Source organism: Lolium rigidum, chromosome 2, assembly GCF_022539505.1.
Source record: "Lolium rigidum isolate FL_2022 chromosome 2, APGP_CSIRO_Lrig_0.1, whole genome shotgun sequence".
In the NCBI taxonomy this organism is placed as follows: Eukaryota; Viridiplantae; Streptophyta; class Magnoliopsida; order Poales; family Poaceae; genus Lolium; species Lolium rigidum.
Genome location: NC_061509.1, coordinates 222,984,186 through 223,011,171, shown reverse-complemented (window position 1 = coordinate 223,011,171; position 26,986 = coordinate 222,984,186). Strand labels below are relative to the sequence as shown.

At 41.8% G+C, this 26,986-nt stretch overlaps 4 protein-coding genes across 4 annotated transcripts; 2 read left to right on the top strand and 2 right to left on the bottom strand.

The window, feature by feature from the left end:
* Positions 1-797: 797 nt before the first annotated feature.
* On the top strand, positions 798-2,364 carry LOC124693036 (heavy metal-associated isoprenylated plant protein 7-like). Its single transcript, XM_047226480.1, has 4 exons — positions 798-908; positions 1,144-1,282; positions 1,361-1,566; positions 1,660-2,364. Exons 1-4 carry the CDS (start codon positions 900-902, stop codon positions 2,089-2,091), a joined length of 786 nt encoding a protein of 261 aa, XP_047082436.1. The 5' UTR covers positions 798-899; the 3' UTR covers positions 2,092-2,364.
* A 1,757-nt stretch (positions 2,365-4,121) lies between these two features.
* Positions 4,122-6,571, bottom strand: LOC124693032 (rust resistance kinase Lr10-like). The gene is made up of 3 exons (XM_047226478.1): positions 5,757-6,571; positions 5,495-5,658; positions 4,122-5,404 (listed from the first exon to the last, which is right to left on the bottom strand). Exons 1-3 carry the CDS (start codon positions 6,491-6,493, stop codon positions 4,293-4,295), a joined length of 2,013 nt encoding a protein of 670 aa, XP_047082434.1. The 5' UTR covers positions 6,494-6,571; the 3' UTR covers positions 4,122-4,292.
* Positions 6,572-6,641: 70 nt separating this feature from the next.
* On the top strand, positions 6,642-16,114 carry LOC124693035 (rust resistance kinase Lr10-like). Its single transcript, XM_047226479.1, has 3 exons — positions 6,642-7,803; positions 14,671-14,694; positions 14,887-16,114. Exons 1-3 carry the CDS (start codon positions 7,020-7,022, stop codon positions 15,957-15,959), a joined length of 1,881 nt encoding a protein of 626 aa, XP_047082435.1. The 5' UTR covers positions 6,642-7,019; the 3' UTR covers positions 15,960-16,114.
* A 3,440-nt stretch (positions 16,115-19,554) lies between these two features.
* LOC124690588 (rhamnogalacturonan I rhamnosyltransferase 1-like) lies at positions 19,555-22,745 on the bottom strand. The gene is made up of 8 exons (XM_047223954.1): positions 22,472-22,745; positions 21,758-21,825; positions 21,564-21,652; positions 21,278-21,443; positions 20,745-21,034; positions 20,427-20,631; positions 20,143-20,300; positions 19,555-19,979 (listed from the first exon to the last, which is right to left on the bottom strand). Exons 1-8 carry the CDS (start codon positions 22,743-22,745, stop codon positions 19,736-19,738), a joined length of 1,494 nt encoding a protein of 497 aa, XP_047079910.1. The 3' UTR covers positions 19,555-19,735.
* Positions 22,746-26,986: the final 4,241 nt, after the last annotated feature.

The following is a 26,986-nucleotide window of genomic DNA, read 5'->3' as shown; positions in this document are numbered from 1 at the left end:
CCACCCAAATTTTCATGCTCTGCCAGCCGACAATATTTTGTGTCATGATACGCCGGTTCACCTGGCTAGAAGTGGGAAAATGCATGGCCCGGCTCATGTTCGTGTCTGGTTCGGTGGCCCAAAAGCCCAGCTATTTCAATTTTTCAAAAAATCAGAAAAATGAAAATAAGAAAAAAAACTAAAAAAAGATTAAAAAAAATATATTTCTCATGCCTGCTCGGACCAGCCCACGTGCCTGAAATGGACAAAAAGTCCGTACTGCTACGGGCTTTGTGCTCGGCCCGGCCCGATTGGCCTATGTCGTGTCGTGGTTCAGCCGGTATTTTTTTCACATGTCTCGGGTTGGCCCAAAAAACCCCGCCCGGGTGGCCACCGTGATGTATAGTTCATGCTGTTGTGAAAGCATAATAGCGTTGTAATTTTCGTCCCATGTTATTTTTTGTTCATACAAGGCTATTTTATCCTGCCAGTCATTTCTATTGTTGTTTTGCTAGTTTTGATCATGTTTGATGAGTTTTTTTTTTTTTTTTTGAAGTAGGAACACTTTATATATAAGAACAGCAGGAGCCGAAATTTCTGAACATTACTTACTGTGCTCCACAAGAATGACAGAATCTGTTGCCATCACTTTGCTTTTGGAAAAGAAAGATATGTTCTCCTCAGAAGTAAATTCCGAAAGCTGACATGAAAGAATTCTCGTCCAAAGCTACAGACGACTTGAGGACACTGTGGTGGAAGAATCTCTTTTGGCTGGCTATATAAACCCCAAAGGCCGTTTCATTGTGAAGCCAGGAGTAAGAAACTGAAGGAGTGGAGGTAGAAGAGACATCAAAGCACAAAACAGACCCCAGCTTTTCCCGCTTTCCTGCAAGGTTCAAAACAGAGTCATCAACCAACGAATGGGAGAAGTAAGTACTAGTTGATGCGAACCAGTCATTAAATTTAAAACGTAAATTATTTTTTGAGGGGAAAACTTGCGCTGTTTTTATCGCAAAGATTAAAACTTACAACAGTTGAACTGAACATAATTTACAGTAGTGATCAGAAGAATTCCGTTTCCTGGTTTTGTCTCTACGGAAGTTCAAATTTTTATTATTGCTAAATAACACCCACTGAGATATGTCTGCTGGTTGTTTTCCAAAGGAACAAAAGAAGCCAGAGAAGAAAGAGGAGGCAGCAGAGGAGAAGAAGCCAGATGAATCTCAAGATATTGTGCTCAAAGTAGATATGCACTGCCAAGGTTGTGCAAAGAAGGTCAAGAAATCCCTCCTAAAATTTGAAGGTTCGCAAATTTTCGTACCAGTAACTGTAATTCAATGTTCTGAGATGCATAACAATGTCATGATAATGTCGCAAACAGGTGTAGAGAACGTGACGGCCGACAGCCGATCCAAGACAGTGGTGGTGAAGAGTAAGACCGCGGATCCTGCCAAGGTCTTTGAGAGGGTTCAGAGGAAGACGAAGAGAAGGGTTGAGCTGGTCTCCCCGCTTCCGCCGCCACCTCCAGAGGAGGAGAAGAAAGAGGAGAATCCGCCACCACCTCCAGAGGAAGAGAATAAAGAAGAGGTAACCTTCTTGCTTGTGATGAGGTAAAACTTCATGTCTGATGATCCAGTAAAAAAAATATGTTGGGGACATGATACAAATCAAAATTTGCAGCCACCAAAAGCAATCACAGTCATCCTGAAGGTGCAAATGCACTGCGGCGCGTGTGCGAAGCTTCTGGAGCAGCGTATAAGCAAGATAGAAGGTGTCGAGTTGGTCGTGACGGATCTCCCCAATGACCAGGTTACCGTGAAAGGCGTCATGGACCAGGCCGTGCTTGTCGATATCGTCCAGAGGAAGATGAGGAGGACAGCAGTTATCGTCGAAGGGGAGGAGGAAAAACAGGAGGAAGAGAAGAAGCCAGATCAAGATGAGAAGAAGGTTGACGAGACAAAAGCCGATGATGGCCATGCCAACGAACACAAGTATGAGTTCTGGCCTCCTTCCTGGTACTATGTCGACTACGTGCACCACTTCCCTCTGGCGCCGGCCCCTTTGATAGACGATTTCAGCGAAGAGAATCCCAACGCTTGCGCCATCGTGTGATACCATCGCAAGCTATTTTGCTGCGTCTTAAAAACTTTAAGTTTGTTATATCACTCCATCAACAAAACTACTGGTGGTAATTCAAGATAGGAAATACAGTCCTAATGTAACCCTAAGATGTATTACTATGACGGTTGTGCAGAGTGCTAGGTTCAGTTTTTCTGGGCTTAAAACGCAGCTTAAGGTTATAGATGAAAAAGAATGACCTTAGTTTGGTACTAAAAGTTACCATGTGGTAACTTCTTACAAAATAGAATGTCAACTTCTCTGTTATTGCGATCTAATTTTAAATCTCACGTCAATATAAAGCCAACAGTGAAAACTGAATGCAAATCTAGCAAATTAACACTTTGAGGTACAATCAATTTATTTTCTGAAATTAGATCACAATGTGGTGATTTCAATGTTTCAAAAATGATCTGCTATTTGGGGTATCTACAGCCCCCACCCACCGTACGCACATCAGTCAAAGGATATTATTGTAGGAAAACGAAGGGACATCATATCATTATTAGAGCAGATAAAGAGCAATGACAATGATTTGAAATTTCCAGGTACACATAACATCGGTTCTGAATCTGGCTTCGCCCCGATGTTAGGATGGAGCATGTCGATTGTCGATTAGTTGGTTGAATCAAGTCGTTTTCCTTCTACTTTTCTGCCAATTGCATACGTTGAATATTTATCCGATTCAGCCTTTTGCAGATTACGTAACAAAAAAGATAATTACATTTCATGCAGTCGCATATAATTCTTGTACCAGAGGTAACGCATGCATATATTCCACAGATTAACTAAGCAAGTTTTCATGCTCAGGTGTACATGGACAGTCATGCAATCCAGTATCTAGATTCATATTCGGATAAGCTCGATGAGTTCCAGGAAATTTCATCGATAGGCAGAATCTGTACACATATAGAAGATATATGTATATATATAGTATTCATGTCATCGTGGTATCTGATAAACATGGTTAGCATCAAGTAGGTATTGGAAAATTGGCATACCATTGGATCAACTGTCCCTTTGCTTTACCAAGGAGTATCTGCATGTGCACACATAAAGTGCACAGAAATTTGATGGTGGCTGCTGGGCACGTAAGAGTCATATCGTCTAAGCTGCTCCCTCCCTTGTCAACAACAGAACTTGAAGAATGCCCTATGAATTCCCGATAAATTAGACTCATATAGCTAGAACGACAAAAAATTAGATTTATAGATGAGATGAACATTACCCGTCGATCATATCTCGAACCTCCGTCATGCTGTAGCTCCGCTTTGTTTGAAATCAAGATATATTATTGCAGTCCTGATAGAAATACAACATTCTCAGAAATCGCTATGTTTCCTTCCTTAGAGAAATGCAACATTCTCAGAGGGCTCTGAATAGACAGTATTTGCCCCTTTTCCTTTCAGCTCTAGTTGCTGAAAACAAAGAAATCGTCTTAGCTAGTTTTATGAGCTGAATATGATGTGACAACTGGCTGGATGCAATGGTGGAAACAAGAATCAAACCTACTAGTGTACCATCAGAGGAAAGGGGTGAGAGACACCATAGTGTAGGTCATCGAGTACACATGATCAATTAACCAAGGCTTCCGACTATGATACTCTCATGTGAGTAGAGCTACCAATGTACAGTACTACACTACTACACAGGCACACAAGGTGACCTCTAATTAGAACAAAGTGTCCACATCAAACACAGCGCATATTGTTTTCCCATCAAAGTTTTGAGACAGGAGCCTAGATGGCCCAGCATTCCATGAAAGATACAGCAAGAGTTCGTGGTAGGGGACACTGGGGTTACCACTAGAAAACTGAAAACAAGTACACAGGAACAGCTGAAGCAAAATAGTACAGATGGTACCAATAAGTGCTATATTCCTGCTAATAATATCTTTACAGTAAGCGCAAACATCACTTCAGCTTTCTCAACCTACCTTATTACTCACCTCATGATATATTATAGTATATGTCTTCCACAAAAATAGCAATTTAGCATGAATATATTAGCTGCAGTTCCCCACCTTCCAACTGCTTGCAATTACATGTATCTGAAGTTCACAGGCGTCTAAAAGTATAGTACAGTAATCCATATACTAGGTACAGCTTGAACCGCTACTGCATCTTTCCTCCACTAAATCATTATAAAGTGGCATCTGCAAAGAGTTGAGTGGGAACTGAGACCTTCCAGTTACCTCACAGATGTGCATTCTGCTCATCCTCCTCCGAGATCGCAGTCAGCTCGGATGACAAGTGGTAAGAATCCTCCACATGGATGCGCCCCTCATCACCGAAAAAGGGCCTCGAAGGCATTTGCAGGATATCAATGCCCGCTTCCAGCATCTCTATGACCTCACTCATTGCCGGTCGGTCATGAGATTTCATCTGAATGCACCATAACCCGACAATGCAGAGCTTCCTCTCCAACTCATGCATCTCAGCAGCAAGAGATATTTCATCCACTCCTTGTTCAGTCAGACAGTCATACACCCACGATGGGTAGTAGGCTTGGCTTGACTTTGCTGCGTTTGGATCAGCGTTCCTTCTCCCTCCAGCCATCTCCAGTAGCAGCATCCCGAAACTGTAAACATCGGACTTGCTAGATATGACACCAAAGCTCCGAGATATCATTTCAGGAGCTATGTACCCAACAGTTCCCCGTAAGATGCTCAGAGGCACAAAGCTGTTTCCCCTTGGGTACAATTTGGCAAGACCAAAATCAGCAACTTTTGGGACAAAATTGCTATCAAGAAGGATGTTGTGTGGTTTGATGTCAAAGTGTAATATCTGCATATCGCACCCTTGATGCAGATAGTCGAGCCCCCTTGCAATGCCCAAAGCAATTTCATTGAGCCTGTCCCAGGAGAAACTCTTTCCTGATGAGAAGATGTACTTGTCTAGAGAACCCTGAGGCATGTACTCATAGACCAGCGCTCTCCTCGTTTCCTCTGAGCAGAATCCCACTAAGCGCACCACATTGATGTGGTGGATCCTACCAATGGTGGAGACCTCACTGATGAAATCTTCTCCATCACAGTTGGCTTTGCCCTCTAGCATCTTGACAGCGACATGGACATCGCCTGGCAGCAAAACACCCTTATACACAGAGCCGTAGCCCCCTTGACCCAGCTTGTCTCTGAAATGTCTTGTGATTGCGGTGATGTCCGTGTATGCATACCTCATTGGTCCTAGCATTTCTTGCATCCGTAAGAACTTGTCAACTGCATTGACTGTTATCTTTGTTTTCCAGTACTTGAAGGCAAGAAAAATCATTACGACCAGGGGCGCCAACACGAACCTGCATAATACTGCCCAAAAGAGGTCGCTAAGTCAGATGACCATATATGTGGTTACAAGTATGTAGACATGATTATTGAAAGCAGATAAATCTCACATACCAGCAAGGAACTTGGGGAAAGATATTATGGCTCTACCAAGCACATTTAAGGATACTGTTGAGGAATCACAAACTATCAAGCATTCTAAGAAATGTATATCACTCCAGAAAAAAGCTCGTGCCCAATGCAGGATGCCTGCGCCAGATATTTGCTGCTTGAAGTAGCTACAATAAACAATTGTGCAGAAAAGGATTTATGAAATAAACAGAGTTTTAGATAACTATAAGATAACCAAATTTTGGGGCAAACAAGGCAGACTCACCTGGTTGAGTTATTCAGGCATTTTTTGATGATCTCAGGAAATGAATACTTCCTGGAATTTTCACCAACAGCAAATCCAACAGCAAATCCCTTCCGTGTAATTTCTGCAATACCTGCATAACTTGCATCCTGACCCTGTAGACCTGATTGAAAATTATCCTGGAGAACAAAGGGAATCATGGCCAAGTATCCACAAGATGGTTCAAGCTGTCCGATGCTACAATAGCCACTAGCTAAGACATAAACAAATGAATTGGTCGTACTCAGGCATGCAACAGGCTTGTACCGACTATTGTTCGTTATTGCTCGTGAACAGTTCAGAAAGCATGCCCAAGTGCCTCCAGTTACCAAATCAATAAGCTGGCTTGAAACAAGTCGCCAGGAAGGATAAGGAAGTTGATTCCACTGAGGAAGAGGGCAGCTGCTATTCATATCCAAGTTGGCATCTACAGCCCAGAAGTATGAACCGGTATAGTTGATGCCAGTCACATAGTATGTTCCTGTGTTGATGTCAATTATAGCCTTGCTATTGCTACAAACCAGCTCGTATGACGCCACACCACACTCAGCTGGGTCGCCTGGACGACGGAAAGGGTAGGAAATGTTGTGAAGATCGCCACAGGAGAAAGGAGGACACTGGTTTTCTCCTTCAACGTCTGATACAAGGACTGCAAGCACAGAAAGGACAATAAAAGCCAGAAGGGCACCCCAACGAGGAAACACACAGGAGTTCGCCATGATGGCTTTGCAGATGCATATACAGTATGCCACAAGGGAATTGATATCTAGTCAGGCCAGTGGTCTTGAAACTCTCTGACACAAGTGCCTACCTTGCCGAGATTTATATGATCCAAGCAAATACTCCTGCAAAGTTCTGTTTTTCTTCCTTTTGCTTTTCTGGTCAACAAAGTTGACTTGCATTCCAGAAGAACCTATGGAAAAGGGAGGCCCCTGTGTGTCTGGGACAGCACTAACCATCTTGATGACTGAGTCTTCTCATTGAGTAGGCCACAACCGGAAAAGCGCTTCTTCATTTAAAGTTGTTGACTGTTGACTGTTGACTGTTGACTGGACAAATGGACTACAGCAAGTATGAAGCCACACTCGCTTCACCAGAGCATGGCAGGCGATAAAAATTCCTCCGTGGGCACATAGCCCTCATTCCTACTTCAACCAGCCAGCTAGCCAATAATCGTTGCTCTTTTGTACGTGGAGCATCTTCCTCTTCCTCCTCGTCTCGATTATAGGCCTATCGAATAGCAAGATGAGTAAATTTCTTGTCATACCCCTCCTGCTTGCTCTTGTCAACCATGGAACCAAACTGGCCAGAGCGTGGGATGACCAAGATTTCTTCACATACTGCCCACCGTCCAAGTGCAGCAAACATGGCCCGGAGATCAGGTTTCCTTTCCGGCTTGAATCCAGCAATACATCATCATTATGTGGCATATCGTGCCACAAATTTGCATGCTCTGGCCAAGATACCATCCTAGACCACCAGTATCTCGGCCGATGCAACGTGACCGCAATAGATTACAGACATAAGCTCCTGACAATCATTCCGCTTGTAAACTCCTTATCCCCTTGCCTGCTTCAGACACTCATCTCCAAAAGCATACCATTTGATAACAGTCTCAGATCAGATTACCTGGAATATGCAACCCTAGTATGCTGCTCAAAAGATATCATGCCAGATAATGATGCTGCCAATTATTTTGTTGGCCCGGTCTCCTGCCTTAGCAACGCAACCCACTTCTCATATATGGTGGACGCTCTTATGTCCATGTCTGTTCTTCCATTGGACTGCAAGGTTGTCTCGGATGGAGTCATTCCAATACCCTTACATAACACAATAACAAGGCCCTCGAGATTCAAGGGAAGTGCAGAAAGAATCCTCGGTTTTGCTGAGATGACAATCAGTTCGGAATGTCCAAACAAATGCTCATCATATTTTCCCTACACCTGTGAGGCAAGCTGTGAATTTGATGGGGGGAGATGTGCATTCAGCTCAGAGAGGAATCAATCATTTTGCATGCCTAGTCGCCACGGTATCATTTCTAACTGGTCTAAACCGTATACAAATATAGCTGTGCTATCACGATTCATCTTGTTATGGAGCTTAGAATCTATTACGATTGCGCAGGCTTTAAACTACAATTTAATCAATTTACCAGTTCTACATTTCCATGTGTTTAAAATCAAACATAATAATTTATTTACAGTGTATCTACTACTCAAAATTTCAACCATATCCCTAAACATTTTGTCGAATCTACACTTTTTCAAGAAACATTATTCCTTTTTGTTTATAAATAGCCATTAATTGTAATATCCCAGGTATTGGGGTTACAAAAATAGAGGAAACAGATGTGTGCATTGCATTCATGCATAGAAAATCTGGGTAATTTTCGCGCTTTAAAGTAAAACAGTCAAAGACCTTGGTGGAATTGAAGTAGCTCATCAAGTCAAGTGCTATAAACCTCAATGTGACTTTGCTAAAACCTTGTTTTGGGTAGAGATAAGTTGATCTAAGGGGTTAGATCAAATGGAATTAAAACCAACACAAGAACATAAGAATCAAGGCTCAACTACTTGGTCTTATTAAAGATCACAACATGGTATTCCTTGCCATAACATATGAACATCCAATTAAATGGAAATCAAGTAACAATAAATGAAGAAACCATTCTTTACTTATCTTTTCCATGTCCTAAGACTAAACTATGATCCTACCATGAAACCTCATGGTATTCATTCCACTTCAACATTGGAATTATAACAAGAAGATCCACCCCAGAAAAAGATATTCTTCTCTATTCCAAATTATTATGCATCAAACCTAGAGAGGTGAGAGTTCTATTATTAGAGAAGCAATAACAAACCTTGAGCTAAACCTTGGATATACATCCAAGAATTCAAATCATCATCTTCAAGAGGAACCCTTGAGAATTATTCAAGACCTTCCCTAGAGAGAGAATCCATTTATGTTAACCATAGATATTGGTGACTACATCATTATCTTTGGAGAATAACCTTAGGTTAGAATTGGAGTCCTTCCCAAATGAGAGAACTCAATCTTTGGTGTTACACTCAAGTTAGTTGAGGCAACACTTGTACTTGAGGGAGAGAACTATCCATATATCCAGAAGAGTAAATCATCATTCCTTGAGAAGAACTCTCAGTGGATATCTCAGGCATTCTCCTGGGATAATAACTATTGAGACGACCCTGACCATGTACATCCTAGAAAGTAAAATAGAAGTGCTATACCTTAATTGATCAAGACGATGCTTGATCATGGAAGTGAGAACCCCATTTAATGAGAGATCCTTAGGAAACCAAATCTTGATCATTATAAATTGAGTGATGATCATAAACCCTAAGAACTTGAGGTAATGATATCAAGACAAGTTGATCATGTCTAACCATGATCATGCTCTTGAAGTATGTGAGGATAAGTTAAACCCTAATAGGATAAGTAGATATCATTCACCACATGAAATTATAGAGAGGTAATTAATAAGCAACCCTAAGCTTATATCCCAACCTTAACTTGTGAATCACTTGGTGATCATAAGTAGAATCCTACCATATCTACATTCCACTTATTCCCCAAATAAAGAACAATAGAAAACCTTTAGAGACAAACTCTAAACTTTATATGGTGAGAAACCACCCATCCATATGACCAAAGTTAACTATAAAAAGAACTACAATCAATATAGTTACTTTAATGATAAGTTGGGGATAATAATAGAAGTTAATTGGTAGAAGATAAAACCAATTCTCAAATCCTTAGTGATTTGAGAAGTAGTGATTTGAGAAGCACATAAGATATGAAGCAAGTAACCATAATACCATGGTTAGGGGAGATTAAACCCTAGCCAATGCACTATGGTGTTATCTCAATTCTACAACCCAGAATTATATCTCAAACCAAGTTATAAACCACTTGGGTGATTACAATTATAAAACCAGATCCTAAGTGAGCTCCAAAACAAATGCCATTATGTGAATAGGGTTAGAACCCTATAGTTCCTCATTAGTTAATCCTTATGTTTCAATTATTAAACATAAGAAACCCCTAATGCTAAATCCCATAATTAAAACCATAGGTAGTGATCAACCACTTATCTTAATAACCAAGACCCAACTATGGGGAGAGTAATACTTACTCAAAGTATTTCAAGATGCTATTAAAATACAATAATAGTGCTATCTGGAAATAGGGTTATAATCCAAACTACAAGATCTTAATAATAAAGGTTCACATAAAATCATATGCAAGGGGCTAAATTCTCAATTGAGAGACCAAACCCTAATGATAAACTCTAAAACACTTAGAGTAGAAATTATCAATTCTAATAATTTCAAACAGAGTTGATTACACAAGAAAAAGGAAATTAAAATGAGTGCATAAAATCTTGATTAATTACAATTTGTAATAAAGCTCACATGTGTGAAATGTTTAATCAAAACAATTGGGTATTACAATAATACTTTTATTAGTCTTCATAAAAGACCAATTGTTTAACACCTGCAAAATAGAAAATAGTTAAAACATGAATTATAAACAGAATTCAAAACAATGAATAAAACAGAAAATAAAAAGAAAACAGGAAAGAAAAGAGAATGGGGCTTACCTGGACCTTACACGGCCGTGGAGCAACCCAGCAGCAGCCCACCAACGAGGCCCAGCCCAAACTCGAAGCCAACCCAACTCTCTGTACCGATTCGAGGAGAAGCAGAAAAAATAGAAGGCCATCTTCTTCGTTCTCCTCTGCGAGGCCGACACCGCGGCGAGCTCCGTCATCACCGCCATACTTGACCGCCACGGACGCCAACAATCAACCCAGAGGCACGTACAAGGTTCTCCACGTCCGAGTATATCCTTAAACGTCCAGATTCGTGCAAGGAACCTTGCCGACATCGCCGGCGCATCTGAGCCACCGCCGGTGATGGAAAGGACGATTCCGTCCTCGCCAAGCCCTATAAAAGCATCACTAGCACCGCCTGAAAACCCTAGAACCTTGAAGCCTCTCCATTTTCCCCCAATCTGCCTCTATCTCTCGAACTTATCCGTGAACTGTCGCCGGAGTCGGAGAAGGACCCGACGATTGGAGCCACTCCAGCAACCGAGAGGAGGTCGAGGAGGTGCGCCTCGACGAGTATACCCACCTGGCGGAGTAGAGCATCCGGGGTAGCAAGGAGAAGGGTTAATTTTGGAGTTCCCTTTCTCAGGTGCTCGTCGGAAATCATGTCCATGAGGGCAACTCCGACCATCCCCGTCTTCCCCGAGCAGCCTATCAGCTTTGAGGTGAGCCTGCGCATCTCTAGCATCTCTTATTGCGTAAAATAGACATCCCTAGCTCGAGATTGAGGTTCGCCAGACCAGCGCCGCCGCAGCACCATTTGCCGTTGCCGGTTCCGGTGACCATTTGGTCACTGGCGCCGCTCGTCTGTCTCACCACACCAAGGCAATTCGAACGCCCGCGCCCGTAGGGTCGCGGGAGCTCGGTAACGCCAGGGCCGTCACCACGTCGTCGCCGGTGGCGAGCAGCACAGCCAGTCAAATTTTGACTTGGTCTGTGCCACGTTGTCGCTGAGGTGGCATAGACCCCACTTGTCAATGACTAAGGTTAGATAGGAACCGGGTAGCTTTAGTAGTTTTTGTTTTAAATTCAATTCCAGTAAATTACTGCAACTTCAAATAAATTTATAAAATCCAATTTAAGTCAGAAAAATATAAATGAGATATTAAAATTCTTAGAAAAGAAAACTCTATCCAATAAAAATATAAAATGAAATTTTTATTTTTAATAAAAATTCAATTATTTAATACTTGTTATTTAAGCCTTTGATTTTAAATTCTAAATTCAATTAAAAATTCAGAAATTAAGAAACCATTTATAAATTAAATAAAACCAATAAGCAAATAAAGAAAACATGAAAACTAATTTTCTTTACTATTAAATCATTATTAGGGAAATTTAATCCCTAATTAATAATTACCCTAATTAGTAAATTATTTAAAAATAATAAAAAGCCAAATTAAATATTAATTTTATTTTAAAGTTTTTAATAACTTCAACTTTAACATGAAGTTATTAATCATAGAATTAAATTGTAAATAGCAAACCCTAAATTCCACATGGAATGATATTACAACCCTATCATTTCATGTGACTCCTAAAACCCTAAATTAATTAGGAACCCTAGTTCCATTATTACATGTGAACCCTAAACTGCTTCTAACCTAAACCCTAGGTTAGAACATGTGATCATGATACCTTCTTTCAAATCATAGAACCAGAGTAGCAAATAAATACTTGTCTTGGCCACATAAAATGTAGAAGACCTATCACTAATATATGGGTATCCAATGTGTTCATATTCAGCAGACCTAAATAATCAAGTAGGGTTAACCAAGTCTAAACCCTAGCTTACACTACCAAAACCATCATCTTTAAGTAACCATCCTTAATTAGCATCACACCACTATGATGAACTCTAATAGCATTTACGCCCAATATTTATCATTACATTCCATACTCCACTAAAACCTACTAGTGTGAGATAATTATGAACCATCCTATTTAGGAACCAAACATTCTTTACTTAGTGAATCCAAAGGTAAACCTTAGGCAACCACAACTTTAATTGTAATACTTCTTATTACTTAAGAAGTATGTTCTTCAAAAGTTATTCTTTTGAAGTAAACAGAGAATCATCATCAACCCTGCTTAATAGGACCTATAAACAATAGCTATCTATTACCACTAAGATATATCACCATGATAGCAACCATTAATTGTTTTAGATACTTAGGCTTCACTAAATCCATACAAGCCCTAGTTATTAATGAATCCAACCCTGTTTGGATCCATTTAATACTTACCCCAGAAACTAGATGAAACCATAGACAACCATAGAACCCCACCAACCTAATTATCATACTTGTTCCTTATCAAAGAACATGTTCTTCAAAAGTTATTCTTTTAAAGTATATGATAATCAATCATTAACCATGCCATATAGTACTAAAACTGACAACTGTTCTTTACATGCTAACATTATGCCAATTATCATTCTTGGTGTGTTCAATTGATTACTGTGCTTTATTATCTACCTGTTCATGATACCAAGTAATCACACCTGAATAAGAACCTTGCTTGTGGATCACTCTAAAAGTGCAACACACCCTAAACCAATCCTTACAACTCACTGATCCTAAATCATCGGGGTTAAGTTACGTTTAGAACGATTGCATCTCATACTTATGCATTATTGCATCCTTGGCAATCTTTTAAACATCGTCCTTATGTGATGCTATTTCAGAATTTGGAGTTATTGCGTATCGAAGACTTTGCCTGCATAATCTTGCAGTCAATAAAGGCAAGTTCATCGCTTGCTCATGTCATTTAAGTATTTTTACCAAATTATTTGCAAAGTACTATGTTTATCAATATTGCATAAAAAGCAAAACCACTATTTTCATAACTATGAATATGACTATGTGGTGGGCAATGGAACCATGGATTGTGTTGATATGGTGGAGGTTCCATTGCAAGGGTTTATATCCATCTAGGATTAAACAACAAATGTCGCCAGTGATTCTTGTGCCGTAATACCCGTGTTAACCATAAGATCCGGAGTGGGACGGAGTAGTCAAAAGTGTTTCCACCTCTCGTTCATCAACGGATGCGCTTTACCGTAGTACACTTGTAATCCAAGGGGGCAAGTCTGGTGAGGCTGGGGAGTCCTAAGTCCCCACGGCATTGTCCGTAGTACACTTGTCGCCCGAAGGAGCAAGATGGTGAGGTTGGGGAGTCCTAAGTCCCCACGGTATTGCGGTCTATGATGGGTTGCAGCTACCGGCGAAGGAGTTTGGTTCGATCCCGGATCGTCGTCGTGGTCGGGGTCCACCCCGAAATATATGGGAATAATGGGACCGGCGAGGACCCGGGGTCGGGGCATGCAACAAAGGGTGGGTGCTCGAGGTAGCGGAGGAACATGATTGGCTAGACCTTATACCGGGCCCGACACCGAAGGAAGTGTGGACGGAAAGCTGCCCGGTTGGCACCAAGGTTAAGATCTCTTATGGGTAAAGCAACACACCTCTGCAGAGTGTAAAGAACCGTGACTCGTCACTCCCTGTTCGGGATATGGAACTACGAACGCGGCCGGAAAGGAGCTCCATGAAGTTCTAGTAAACCGGTGAAGGCCGACGGACATAGTTCTTCCGAATAAAAGCAACCTTTTGAAGAAATGATTATGAAAACGTGCATTGGTATTAGACTTTCCGGTCTAATGTCGTAGCTAGTGCATTAAACACCTCTTTCCTATAATGAACTTGTTGAGTACGCTCGTACTCATCCCACTCTTAAATCCCCTGCTTAGATATGGAGGCATCGGAGAAGGATCTACAGTGCAACTCGAAGGCCGAGGAGTCAACAACTACTTCACGAGACAGGACCCTGTCAGAGGAGCCAGGTACCACATCCAACAAGGAGAAAACCTAGTTTAGCCATAGGAGGGAACTAGCTTCCTAAAGCTAGCTCCTATTTAGCTAGAGTCTATTCTTAGCCTCTGTAGTTAGTGAAATACTCTACAAATAGAGTTCGTGATAAGACTAGACTACGAGTCGTTCTTCTGGAGTCGTTCTTCTGGAGTTATATGCAGTTTTACCTCATTGTAAAGTAGGAGGCTGTGCTGATCTTATGTAATAGAGTCAATGTTGTAATTCTATAGACATACCTTGGACCCGCATATGTTTCTGTTGTACCACTCTGAGCGATATAATACTAGTGGAACGGTGTTTCATTGGTGTTATATCAGACTTGCATACTACACCATGCAGTGGTATGCTGGGTCACCGCATTAATGGAGTCTCATTCTCTTCTCTGGTATTGCAGGTTCACATGTCAAAGTTATTGCAGGTACTATTGTACTACTAATAAACCCAGTTTTTGTGTACTTTCAAAAGAAAAAGAAAAAATAAAAATACGTAAAGATCTGCATTAAACATAAGTTCTTACCTCTGACATCAGTTTAACCCATCACAAATAGTAAGTAGTAACATATTTTAATCCCAATGCAATATGTTAATTTCATATTCTTTGTTTATTCAGCTACATTATCGGTGGCCACATTAGTTGTTCTTTTTCTGGTAGTGACTATTGTGCTCTATCTTTCACTGAAGACAAGATATAGCGAAGAGATCCATCTGAAGGTCGAAATGTTTCTAAAGGTATATGGCACATCAAAACCTACAAGGTACACTTTTGCTGAAGTTAAGAAGATATCAAGACGTTTTAAGGAAAAAATAGGGCAAGGAGGATTTGGAAGTGTATACAAAGGCGAGCTACCTAATGGAGTGCCTGTAGCAGTCAAGATGCTAGAGAACTTTACAGGAGAGGGAGAAGTATTCATCAATGAAGTTGCAACCATGGGACTAATTCATCATGCAAATATTGTCCGCCTCCTAGGATATTGCTCCGAAGGAACTAGACGAGTTCTTATTTATGAATTCATGCCTAACGAATCACTGGAGAAATACATATTCTCCCATGACTCCAGTATTTTTCTTGGTCTGCTAGTACCTGACAAGATGCAAGATATTGCCTTAGGAATCGCCCGAGGAATGGAGTACCTGCATCAAGGTTGCAACCAACGCATCCTCCACTTTGACATCAAGCCTCACAATATCTTGCTGGACTACAGCTTCAATACAAAGATCTCAGACTTTGGGCTAGCAAAGCAGTGTGCAAGGGACCAAAGCATGATTACCTTAACCGCAGCAAGAGGCACTATGGGCTACATAGCACCAGAATTGTACTGTAGAAACTTCGGGGGGGTATCCTACAAGTCAGATGTGTACAGTTTTGGCATGCTAGTACTAGAAATGGTGAGTGGAAGGAGGAACTCAGACCCAAGTACTGAGAGCCAGAACGATGTATACCTCCCAGAGTGGATCTACGATAAAGTGATCCTTGGGGAGGAATTGGTGCTTACTTCAGAAATGACAAATGAAGAGAGAGAAAAGGTGAAACGGCTAGCTATTGTGGCACTATGGTGTATTCAGTGGAACCCAAAAAACAGGCCATCAATGACAAAGGTGGTAAACATGTTGACGGGGAGGTTGCAGTCTTTGGATATGCCCCCTAAGCCCTTTGTTTCGTCTGTTAACTGCCCTATGCCATAAAACATGAAGACCACTCTGCCATATGGTGTAACAGTAATACGAAGTATAGTACGTATTAGAGTGATACTGCTAATCCACATGCTGCACTGTAGTGCTGTACCTAGCAGCATCATGTAGTAATAGTATTCATTAGAAACATATGACACTGGGTTTGATTTTCCCTGTAATGATAAGAATTGAAAAATGATTTACTTTTGGAATTACGGCAATAGTATTCATTCTCGAAAAAACCGTAATAGTATTAGTTAGAAATAAATGATACGCGAGCTCACTTGCAGGAGTAACTGAAAGATGATAGCTGTAACTTTTTCCTGTCATTGTTTGATTTACCTCCACTCCACACACCACACAACACCGAATTGTCTAGTCCAAGAGTCATGCTAACAATCACAAGAGGATCATGTAGGCAGGCAACTAATCATGTCAAGTTCTATTCCAGATACCCAGAAACTCAAAATGCACATTCATAAAATTCAGAAGAACAGGAGGAAAAGAGGAATTAGGGGTTACCATGGCTACCTGCAGGTTATCAGGATTCAGGACGATATATTCACAGCATCTTGCAGTACCTACTATAAATCTTCAGTCCAAAAGAGATATAGAGATTTGGGACTTTGGCCTCGCAGAGCTTCAGTCCGCGGCCGCCCATTGCCAAGCAACAGCCTCGCCGCGCCACGGCTACCGTGCGCGTGAAGGGGAGGGGAAAGAACTAAAAAAAAGTGAGATGCAACGAGCAAATGCAGTTTTGCGCAAGGATATCGTGGGGAAGAACACATAGCGCGGTTTCCAGAAAGCATTTCTGCGCGTTGTGGAAGATCGTCCGGCCACAAGTGGCCGTCCGGTCGACGACGCCGCCGACCGCCGCCGACAAGCTTCGACCCAGGTTTTTTTTTTTTGAGAGAGAATCGACCCAGGTTTTTTTTTTCCTTTGAGGTCATGACTTTTGACCCAGCCTTTTTCTGAACGAATTCGACCCAGCCTAATGGCTGATTGTCGTTCGACCCAACTACACGGTCCATATTGAGGCCCAAACTCCATGGTAGAATGCCCTATTTACCGATAGAGGACAAATGGCTCCCGAGCTCCAAGACGGCCTTTTTTTTTTAAAGGAACATTTTAAATTTAAAGTTTCAAAAAATGCTGAAAACAACTATGGAAGTAGCTTAAATTCTTTGTATTCTAGGATGCATAAAAAATAATTGTGCACTATTTAGTATACTCAGATCCATGGTTTGGTTACTTTTTTGTAGCATATAATACTAAACTATTTACACTGAGAGTTCGCATGCTTGTATACCTCTGTTTCAAAATATATGTTTTTCTTAGAAAGCTAGAACGTTTTCTAAACAGGCTTATATTTTAGAAAAAAATGTAGTACATTATCTACTACATATTGATCTTTTCATTTTTTTAAAACTGAAATATGATATATTTTTTGAATTTGTGAAAATAACGGTCCTGAAGCTCGGCCAACATTTGTAGTTTCTGCCCCTTTAGAGGCATTTACTATATGACATTCATTGCCTCACTTAGCGCCACGACGGGCACCCTCCTGGTTCGGCAACAAGAGAAGGATGGTTGGTCGCGATGTCGATGTTGGAGACAAGACCACCGAGCCTAAGACGGGAACAAGGTGGCTAGTCACGATAAAGTGGAAAATTCCAAGGTCAGTTTGCCTTAGTTGGTTTGAAGTTTTCGCAGTTTCTATAGACTGAGTTCAAGAAAATGTCCCCAAGTTACAAAAACCGCATAAACATTAAAAAAATCTTTATTTTTACCAAAGTTTGCCTTAGTTGGTTTGAAGTACTAGAAATCTTTATTTTTACCAAAGTTGGAATTTTGGGTAAACTTCTGAAGCCTTGTGTTGGTCTCCCTATGATTGTTGTAGGACCGAACCCAACATGACTGACCGAAACAAAAACTGCATCTCTAGCTCTGGTGTGTGCAGCACATCTGCACATGGCAGCTTGCGAAGCTGCACTGATACCAACGCCTCACCGGTTATGAAAAGTCTAGCGACAGTGTACATCCGTCCAAACCAGAGGGGGATCCCCAAACTGGATCAGCCTAGGCATCTGAAAATTCAGTGATCCCATGCTGGCGCGTCTCCGATGCCAGCACAGGGTAGTAATAAACAGAGCAGCAGTGCCAACGTTAAACACGCCCGAACGTTGATTGCTCTTGCGTCAAGGTTAATTCTCCATCCCGATAGCCCCTGGAAACAAGGCGGATGCATCTAGGATCTGGTGCACGTCAACGAGTACTGTGCATTGCGTTACGCCCGGAGAGCGGAGAACAGGCTAGAGGTCTCAAACTACTCGTGTGCAGTTTGAGTAGCAAGTAAACATCCAAATACTATGTAGATGCTTCAACCATACTCCTGCACATAATGGCATAGCTGTACTATATTACTAATAAACTCCTAGGATTGCTCTCTCATCAATGTTAATCCTATCTCGACCGTCAAATCGTGGCTGAAAACAAGACGTGTACTATACTGATCATCACTGAATACATGATGATCGTATTAGCCAAGGTTTAAAATAGCGCGCTATTTCTCCGCTAATACCACGCAATAGCATATTTGGAGGGTCTACGCTAAATTTTAGTAATTTTGCTCGCTAAGGCGCTATTTGTGAAATAGCATGATATATTGTGCTAAAACTTCATAGCGTTAGCGCGCTATTTTCTAAAGCTAAGTTGCTTTCACTTTTCGATGGTAATGAACTACAATATGTTGATTCCTCTTCTCGATTAGAACTTAATATCGGTAATGCTGATGATTCTTAATAAAGAATTTATACTATGGTGTTGCCTTATGGAATACTGATATTAGCCTTCTGAAAAATTGGAGATCTATTTGTTGTATGTGGTTATGTATGTATGATTCAGTTATTTTTGGACTAAATATCCAACTTTTTTAGCGAAATTCTTTATTTTTAGACTATATTTGATATATTTTTCAAAAACGCTATTTAAAATATAGCACGCAATTAACACGATATAGCGTCCATAGCATTTGAAGGAGGCCGACGCTATTTCATTTAGCACGCTATTTTAAACCTTGGTATTAGCACTTTGACAAGCGGATGAGCGCAAATACCTGTAGTAGCTCGATGAACCAGAGTCATTAAGACTTCAGAATAGACTACTCAAGGTTCAGGGTATACATTGTAGTAGCAGCAGCATCTGTTCTAGCTGCTGAATCAGCTTAAAAGCACCAAAATTTTGGAAGAAAAGAAGAGGATTGCTTTGTCATGCACTCATGCTCCAGGCAGAAACATGCGTAGGCCATAACCATCAACTGATGCAGAGACCGGGACTTCCGCTTTTCAGGGGGGAAAAGGCAGAAACATGCATATGTAAACGACATCTCATTTCTATATAGTAATTTCCTTCATGCTTGTTTTGATACATTGGATCAGGCACAATTCCACCGGATGGACAGAGAAACTGAACTATAATTCCCTGTCAATCCGAAGGAATCGGGTCTAGACAAAGCGAAAATGTAACAACCTTCCTGTGGGAATGATGAATGTCTCTCACCATCTATACAAATCACCCCTTTCTAAGAACCAGCCCCTCCATTCACACACACCGGCTGCCTTCAAGTCAGCAGCTCCATCTTTTCTGCTTTCCAACCACAGACCTTGTCTGTAGCACACGCTGAACTCCTCACGATGCCTTGCCAACAATGTGTAACAATCCCAGTTCAGCATTGCCATGTTACGAAAGATTGGCACGGGAAGGTGCACCACGTACCGGCAGGAAAAGTATCACCATGCCCGTAAAAGATCGGGATCTCGCAAACACTCTTGTGGGTTGGCATAGAAGTAGTCCTCTTCCTTGGGCTTGTCTGGGATCACCGTCCTTCTCGAAGCTGATCCCATCCGGTTTGAATGGACAGACTTGATTAATTTGGAGAACTCGTCCCACGGCAAAGAACCGCTCTTGTAATGATCGACTAGATCAACAATGAGTTTTCGGTCCAGCAAGATTGTTTTCTTGAAGCCCATGAACCTGCAGGGGCAAATACAAAATGATGTTAATCTCTATAGAAAGCAAAAAAAATAAAAACAAAAATAGGTTACACATTCAGGTAATGCAGAATGGTGGCGGTATGAAGATGCTCTTGTCGGATAATTTATTCATAAACTGAGTTATGACCAAGTGGAATATATACCTGCGATGTCCTTCGACAACTTTAGCCATGTTGCCATCATATGTTGGAACAAATATGTCACTTTCCAGGGACACCATATAATCAAGCGCTGCCATCTGTGATGAATGATTCTGAAAGAACCTGAGATCAGATGGTTCCAAGAGCGTCTCCTTTCTCACCTATTCATTAATAGCAATTCATGATCAGCAAAACAGGGAACAGAGATATGCAAAGCAATGATAGTTCTGAAATTGTACTAAAACAATAATGTAATCATGGATGCACATGCACCACTTGGTCCATACCACGTTAGGATACGCTGAAGTAAGAGAAGCCATTCTGCGTTTTCCACCATATATCTCTCCAGCTGCAATATATATTTGCATATTTCTGTCAATATCCAATGCTCTGAGTACAAGAGAAATCTCCTCGGGTGTTAAAGGGCAGAGACCATCTTTTCTTTTCACGTAAGAGTCGATAACTTTCTCTTTCCACCATGGGTACGCATATCTGAGATTAGCAAGTAACTCATCTGTTAATATGAAAATTATGCGTATATAAACTCGCCCAATAATAATACAAAATGGTATGCAAATCTGAGGTACCAGATCCAGCAAATTTACCTCATTCTTGTGAGCTCATCTGCCTCTGCATGTGTGCAACCTTCGGTACAACCAGAAAAGGCCAGCATATCCATTTCATATCGTAAATGAAGAACCAAGAAAGGACCATTTTTGCGAAGCATTCTAATCACTCGCCTGCCCAACTCTTCAATTTGAGGTGTAAATTTCAGTGAACCATAATTCACTCGACAACGTAACTTCTGGATATCCAGAGGCAGACCATTATTTGCAAGCCTAGCATCAGTTCTATTAAGATGGATAACCTTGTGCTTCCGAACCAAAGGAAGTATCTGTACAAAGGGAATTTAACATTTAGTACTTCCATGAAACTCCTTCCCAAAATACAAGACATAATAGTTTTGTTGTAAGTCCAACTTTTTGAAGTTTGACCAAGTCTAGACAAAAAACATCAATACTTGCTAAAAAATAAAAATAAAAGAGTTTAAAACAATATTTTGGTAAGGATGGAGTAACATTGTAAGGAAAAGTAACAAAACAGGCATCTAGTCTAATTATACAAAAAATAAACTGACCTGATTATGGTAATAGGAGATATCTGACCAGCTAATAGGTGGCATTGAGTGAAACATTCCCAATTCCACTCTCCGCTTCATTCTTGGTGGCAATTCTCTGAGTACGCGAACCTCACTTCTCAGAGAAGTTATAAAATGTTCAATGTCGAATATATCCTGAAACTCACTAGAGGCAAGTGGACACATATTCCCATGAGTATACTGCCATAGTGGTAACCAGAAAACTTACTATCTATGCTAGAAAAGAAATGGGAAAAGTAAAGCTATTTCAAAAAATAAAGTGCACCTTGGGTCATTCCAAAATGATGTCTTATCCAACTCGGGAACTATTAGGGTCACATTCAAATATCTTGCAATAGCAACCATGTCACATATCTGATTAAACAGGTAAATAATGTGGGGTGTTAGATAGTATAAAGCATTCATGGTACGGAGGGGGATTAGTTATCGAATCAATGGAGAGTTTTCAAAGCTGCTTACAGCTGCTCGCATTTGGTTAAGCCCACCATTGCATGAAACCATCAAATAACCATTGTTCCTATAAATTCCTAGCAGAAAATGGAGACAGTACAAGATCAGTAAAAAGCACAAGCACTTAAAAAAGCATATGAGCACAATGTGCATCAAGCAAAATTTGCGTATCACATTAATTTTTTTTACGCAACACCATATATTTTTTGTAATGACACGCCTAAATGCAGCATAATGTGCATTCAGTTCCTAGAAAGTGAGCAGATATGTGTAACATTTGCTCCCATTGTCATTCAAAGTAAATGTAAAATTAACCAGTACTTGAATTGTTGTCGAATTGTAATAAAGCATTTCATGTACAGACAAACAGAAGTCACCAAAATTTGCCATTATTGTGCTACCTTGCGCAAAAGAGATAAACAAACCCCTTAATTGATAGTAAGACCAAGAGCGGCGAGACATGTGAGTTCCACAACACAAATGGCAGGCAGTACCAGAAAGGTAAAGGCAACCTATAAATACCGTGTTTGAGCAACCAGATATTGGTAGTACATGTTCATTTCCATCCATAGGCCATGATTAACCAATTATATACCGTTATAATAGGAATCAAACTACTCCCGGTGAAAATTTTGTCCACAAATTGGAAACGTAAAAGCATAGAGAAATTGGAATCCCAAGAACGACAATGGCGAAGCAGAGTTAGCATCGAAAAAAACTCACTCTTTGGCGGCAGCGCGGCGGCCTCCCTGTCGACGACGTGCCCCGGCACGGCGAGGTGTTGCGCCATCCGGCAGGACGGCCAGCCCCTGAGGACGCGCGGGCCCCAGGTCTCCCCGACGGCCGTGAGCTGCACGAGGCAGGTCCAGAGCAGCACCGTGGTGGTGGCGCGCAGCACCCACAGCCTCATCATCCGGGACCGCGCCACGGCCGCCACCGACGGGAGGCGAAGCCTGTCCGCCTTGAGCCCCGCCGCCGCCGCCGCCTTGAGTCCCATCGGAACGGCCCCGCACCGGCGAACGCAGGCACGAGCCTAGCCGGGAAGCACCCGGGCGCAGCCACGCCAAGGTCCACCAACAAGAAAGAATCGCCTCGTCGTCTCCAGCCAATGCAGGAGGATGACGCCGACGGACGCCGGCTCGGGCGAGGAAAGGGCGCTGTATATATGGACGCCGCGTCCAATGGGCGCGCAAAATTGGCAGGAGACCGGGGCAGGGAATGGGAGACGACGCGTCTCGGCAGCGGCAATCCGGCTGCTGATTCCTTGCCAATTTCGCCCGAGCGCGTGACGCGCCGTATCAATGACCTTCCTTGAACGGCCGAAGCCAGAACAGGAAAGAAACCGCGGCCGGCGAGGCGCCAGCCAGCCAGCCAAATGGGAAACAATGGGCGAGCGGAAAATGTCGGCAGCGGTTGTGGTTTGCCGGCCGGTGGTGGGGATCTCCTCGTGGAGAGGAAGCGGCCGGGGAGGGAGTGGGAGAATGCGGGCGTGAGGAGGAGCGATTCGTGTGGGGACGTGATGAAGTTATTCTGGGGGCGGGCGGGCCCTCGCGTCGGTGGCGCTGCGGACGCGTCCGGGTAACCGGCGGTAGGTGGCGCCGCGGACGGCCGCGATCGCGGGGAGCGGAAATGGAGGCGGGCGGACGGGCGTGATCGCGGCGGTGGCTGCCGGGAGAGTTAACGCGCGCGCCCGAGTCAGGTGGGACGCCGAGCGGTGGCTGCCGTTAGATTGCGGGCCCACGGCGCAGGAGGAACAGCAGCGGCTTCGTGTTCACGTGTGGGTGGAAGGTAGCGAAGGATCCGCCAGACGTCACGTGCCTCGGGACCCGGGGCCCATCGGCTCAGCCATGGATACAAGGGGTGAGAGGCCAAACCTTCTCAAATAGGAAAAGGAAGTAAACTCGAACGAACGGGAGAATGATTGATTCACTTCATGTGGCAATGCAGTTATGCAGGGCAAGAACAGAATCGTACACTGATTAGTTTCTCCGGGAGCAGCATGATGGTCGCCCCGCGACCGGCGCCATGGCTAGGCTGGTTTCACATGCACGCCATGGTCCGCGCGCCCGCCGCGTTGAAGACGATCGAAGGCGAGACCGGCAGATGCAGGTGACGACAGGTCATAGTGATCGTGATGCGTAGCAAGTCATTCATCCTTCGTGCACCAACGCGGTCAAATGATAGTCATGTTACCTTATGTATTTGAAACACTGCATGTGTTTTATAGTACTCAGCATATAAAATTTGGTCAAATTCAAGCTTTGTAATTTTTGATCTATCCATGATAACTTGTTGCCACATATACACTATCAAACGTAAATAATGTGATAGTACATTGCATTATTTTTAGCATTATTTTTATTTTCTATCAAAAATACATTTCATATATAATTGGTCAAACTTGATGAAATTTGACTTTGACCAAATTATATGCTGATTAATATGAAACGGAGGTAGCACGCCGATTTTCCCTACTTCCTTTGTTTCACTAATGTAAGCATGTTTATATTCTTTTAAGTAAATTAGATATGGATCAAAATGAGTGAATCTTAGAGTAAGAAGAAGGATGAATCTGCAAGGTGGAGTAGAATCTTGGATCATGCAAAAAAAACATAGGTACTCGTATATGTATTTATGACAAAACCTAAAAAAGCATAGGTATATGTATTTATGACAAATTTTGGGTCATGGGTGCATAATTGCAAAGTAATGTACCCAAAAACCGAGGGATGACAATCGACTGCATGACCGGTCAGCTTGATCTACAACTGCGAAATTAGGACCTGCTTGGAACCTCTCGCGCTCCGGCAAGCTCCCCACTTAGAATGGGAAGTGTGTGACCACGGCCGGCTGCGCCGCCTTGGTTAAGTCAGTCCTTCCTCCCAAACCATCTAATACTTGACACATTTATCCATTTCTGCGAGTACTTTCAAGTTCACTAATAAGATTGAGCGCGCTTTCCTTTGGTCCACCAAGGATCAAACAACGGGTGCTAAGTGCAAAGTGAATTGGAATATGCATGATTTGTCACCCCAATAAGCTTGGTGGGTTTGGGGTGCTTCACATGGACAAGCTTGCCACGACACTTCGGCTTAGGTCACTGGTGGAGCTATGTGCAAGTCAGAGGGGGCCACCGCCCCCCCAGACTTTGCATTATTTCTGAAGAAAAAAAATTTAGGGACCTAAATGAGAACAAAATAGAGTCATTTGCCCCCCCCCCCCAAACTTTGCATACAATCTGTTTTGCCCCCCCAATATTCTGGGCTAGCTCCGCCACTGGCTTAGGTGGTCATGGTTACAGTGGAATGACCAAAGCAATATTTGGGTGGGATTCGGGAACCCTTGTACAACGGCTTATATGGAGATCTTCTATGTCACCACGACGATCACGATTGGCAATGGTCGTAAGACACCATTTTGGCATGCGCCTTGGCTTGAGGGAAGAAAACTAGTTGAGGTAGTGCTCATTTTATCTTCCTCAAAGAGGAAGAATTGGATGGTGGCACAAGATTTGCATGGAAATGCATGGGTGGGTAAGGTGGACTTGGAACAAAAATTCTCTATGGAGCACTTATCCCAATTTGTGGAGCTTTGGACAAAACTTCCAACTTCACGAGAACGTGGAGGATGACATCATTTGGAGGCTCACTTCAAATGCTCAATATTCGGTTGCCGGCTTACGAGGTGCAATTTTTTGTCAACACTGTCAAGTTCTAACAAATCGGTTCGAAAGGCTTGGATGCCACCAAAGATCGATCTTGAATTAATAAGTTGCAACAAATGTAAAGTGTTAAAATTGTGTTTGAAAGGTGTTTCTAATGATTTAAAATGGATTGGGTTCATGGGTTCACTTGTCTACTCTCTTTTTAATTATAGTGGACACAAATATTTCATCAAAGACATAATATTGGTGGAACTTCAACATGTGTTTGATAAGCATTCATATGTGCATTACGTCCTAATATAGAGATGATGCAACACATCTCTCTTATACTCCTCAAGAAAGGGAAAACTCCAAACAATCTTGAATTAAGAATCAACAGAGTATAGCCTTAAGTAATTTGATATTATGTTTGAATCTCAGATATGCTACCTTCAACAAAAAGAGATTATCTAGATGTCACATGATAATTATAGCACATGGATTCACTTTATCCCTAGTGAGGCAGCAAAAGAAAGGTGAATACCATAGTAGATATTGAATTTGTTGTCACTATTCAATCACTACCACCATGCTACTTCATATAATACACACTTCTCCCCACACATGCTCTTGCATTCGAATTGGATCAGAACAACTACTTAAGAACGGGGTACATGATATATATCTATCAATACATCTCACACATAATAGGTTACAATCTCATATATCAATATCATAGAATAAAGATCCACCATGTATGAATTACATATATGACTATAATCATGTTGGGAAGCTCATATGGTACTGATACGTCTCCAACGTATCTATAATTTCTGATGTTCCATGCTAGTTTTATGACAATACCTACATGTTTTGCTCACACTTTATAATGATTTCATGCATTTTCCGGAACTAACCTATTAACAAGATGCCGAAGTGACAGTTCCTATTTTCTGTTGTTTTTTGTTCTAGAAAGGCTGTTCGGGCAATATTTGAAGGAGATATGCCCTAAAGGCAATAATAAAGTGGTTATTATTTATATCTTTATGTTTATGATAAATGTTTATATATCATGCTAGAATTGTATTAACCGAAACATTAGTACATGTGTGATATGTAGACAACAAGAAGTCCCTAGTATGCCTCTTAAACTAGCTTGTTGATTAATGGATGATTAGTTTCATAATCATGAACATTGGATGTTATTAATAACAAGGTTATATCATTATATGAATGATGTAATGGACACACCCAATTAAGCGTAGCATAAGATCTCGTCATTAAGTTATTTGCTATAAGCTTTTGATACATAGTTACCTAGTCCTTATGACCATGAGATCATGTAAATCACTTATACCGGAAAGGTACTTTGATTACACCAAACACCACTGCGTAAATGGGTGGCTATAAAGGTGGGATTAAGTATCCGGAAAGTATGAGTTGAGGCATATGGATCAATAGTGGGATTTGTCCATCCCGATGACGGATAGATATACTCTGGGCCCTCTCGGTGGAATGTCGTCTAATGTCTTGCAAGCATATGAATGAGTTCATAAGAGACCACATACCACGGTACGAGTAAAGAGTACTTGTCG

Coding starts and splice junctions, on each gene's coding strand:
- LOC124693036 (XM_047226480.1), top strand. Junction 1,283..1,360: donor ATCCCTCCTAAAATTTGAAG/GTTCGCAAATTT, acceptor TGTCGCAAACAG/GTGTAGAGAACGTGACGGCC. Junction 1,567..1,659: donor AGGAAGAGAATAAAGAAGAG/GTAACCTTCTTG, acceptor CAAAATTTGCAG/CCACCAAAAGCAATCACAGT.
- LOC124693032 (XM_047226478.1), bottom strand. CDS start 6,493: ATGGCGAACTCCTGTGTGTTTCCTCGTTGGGGTGCCCTTCTGGCTTTT. Junction 5,659..5,756: donor TGCCTGAATAACTCAACCAG/GTGAGTCTGCCT, acceptor TGTTTATTGTAG/CTACTTCAAGCAGCAAATAT. Junction 5,405..5,494: donor TTTCCCCAAGTTCCTTGCTG/GTATGTGAGATT, acceptor TCTTTTGGGCAG/TATTATGCAGGTTCGTGTTG.
- LOC124693035 (XM_047226479.1), top strand. CDS start 7,020: ATGAGTAAATTTCTTGTCATACCCCTCCTGCTTGCTCTTGTCAACCAT. Junction 7,804..14,670: donor TTGCATGCCTAGTCGCCACG/GTATCATTTCTA, acceptor CTGGTATTGCAG/GTTCACATGTCAAAGTTATT. Junction 14,695..14,886: donor ACATGTCAAAGTTATTGCAG/GTACTATTGTAC, acceptor TTGTTTATTCAG/CTACATTATCGGTGGCCACA.
- LOC124690588 (XM_047223954.1), bottom strand. CDS start 22,745: ATGGGACTCAAGGCGGCGGCGGCGGCGGGGCTCAAGGCGGACAGGCTT. Junction 21,035..21,277: donor TCTCCTATTACCATAATCAG/GTCAGTTTATTT, acceptor CCCTTTGTACAG/ATACTTCCTTTGGTTCGGAA. Junction 20,632..20,744: donor GATGAGCTCACAAGAATGAG/GTAAATTTGCTG, acceptor TGCTAATCTCAG/ATATGCGTACCCATGGTGGA.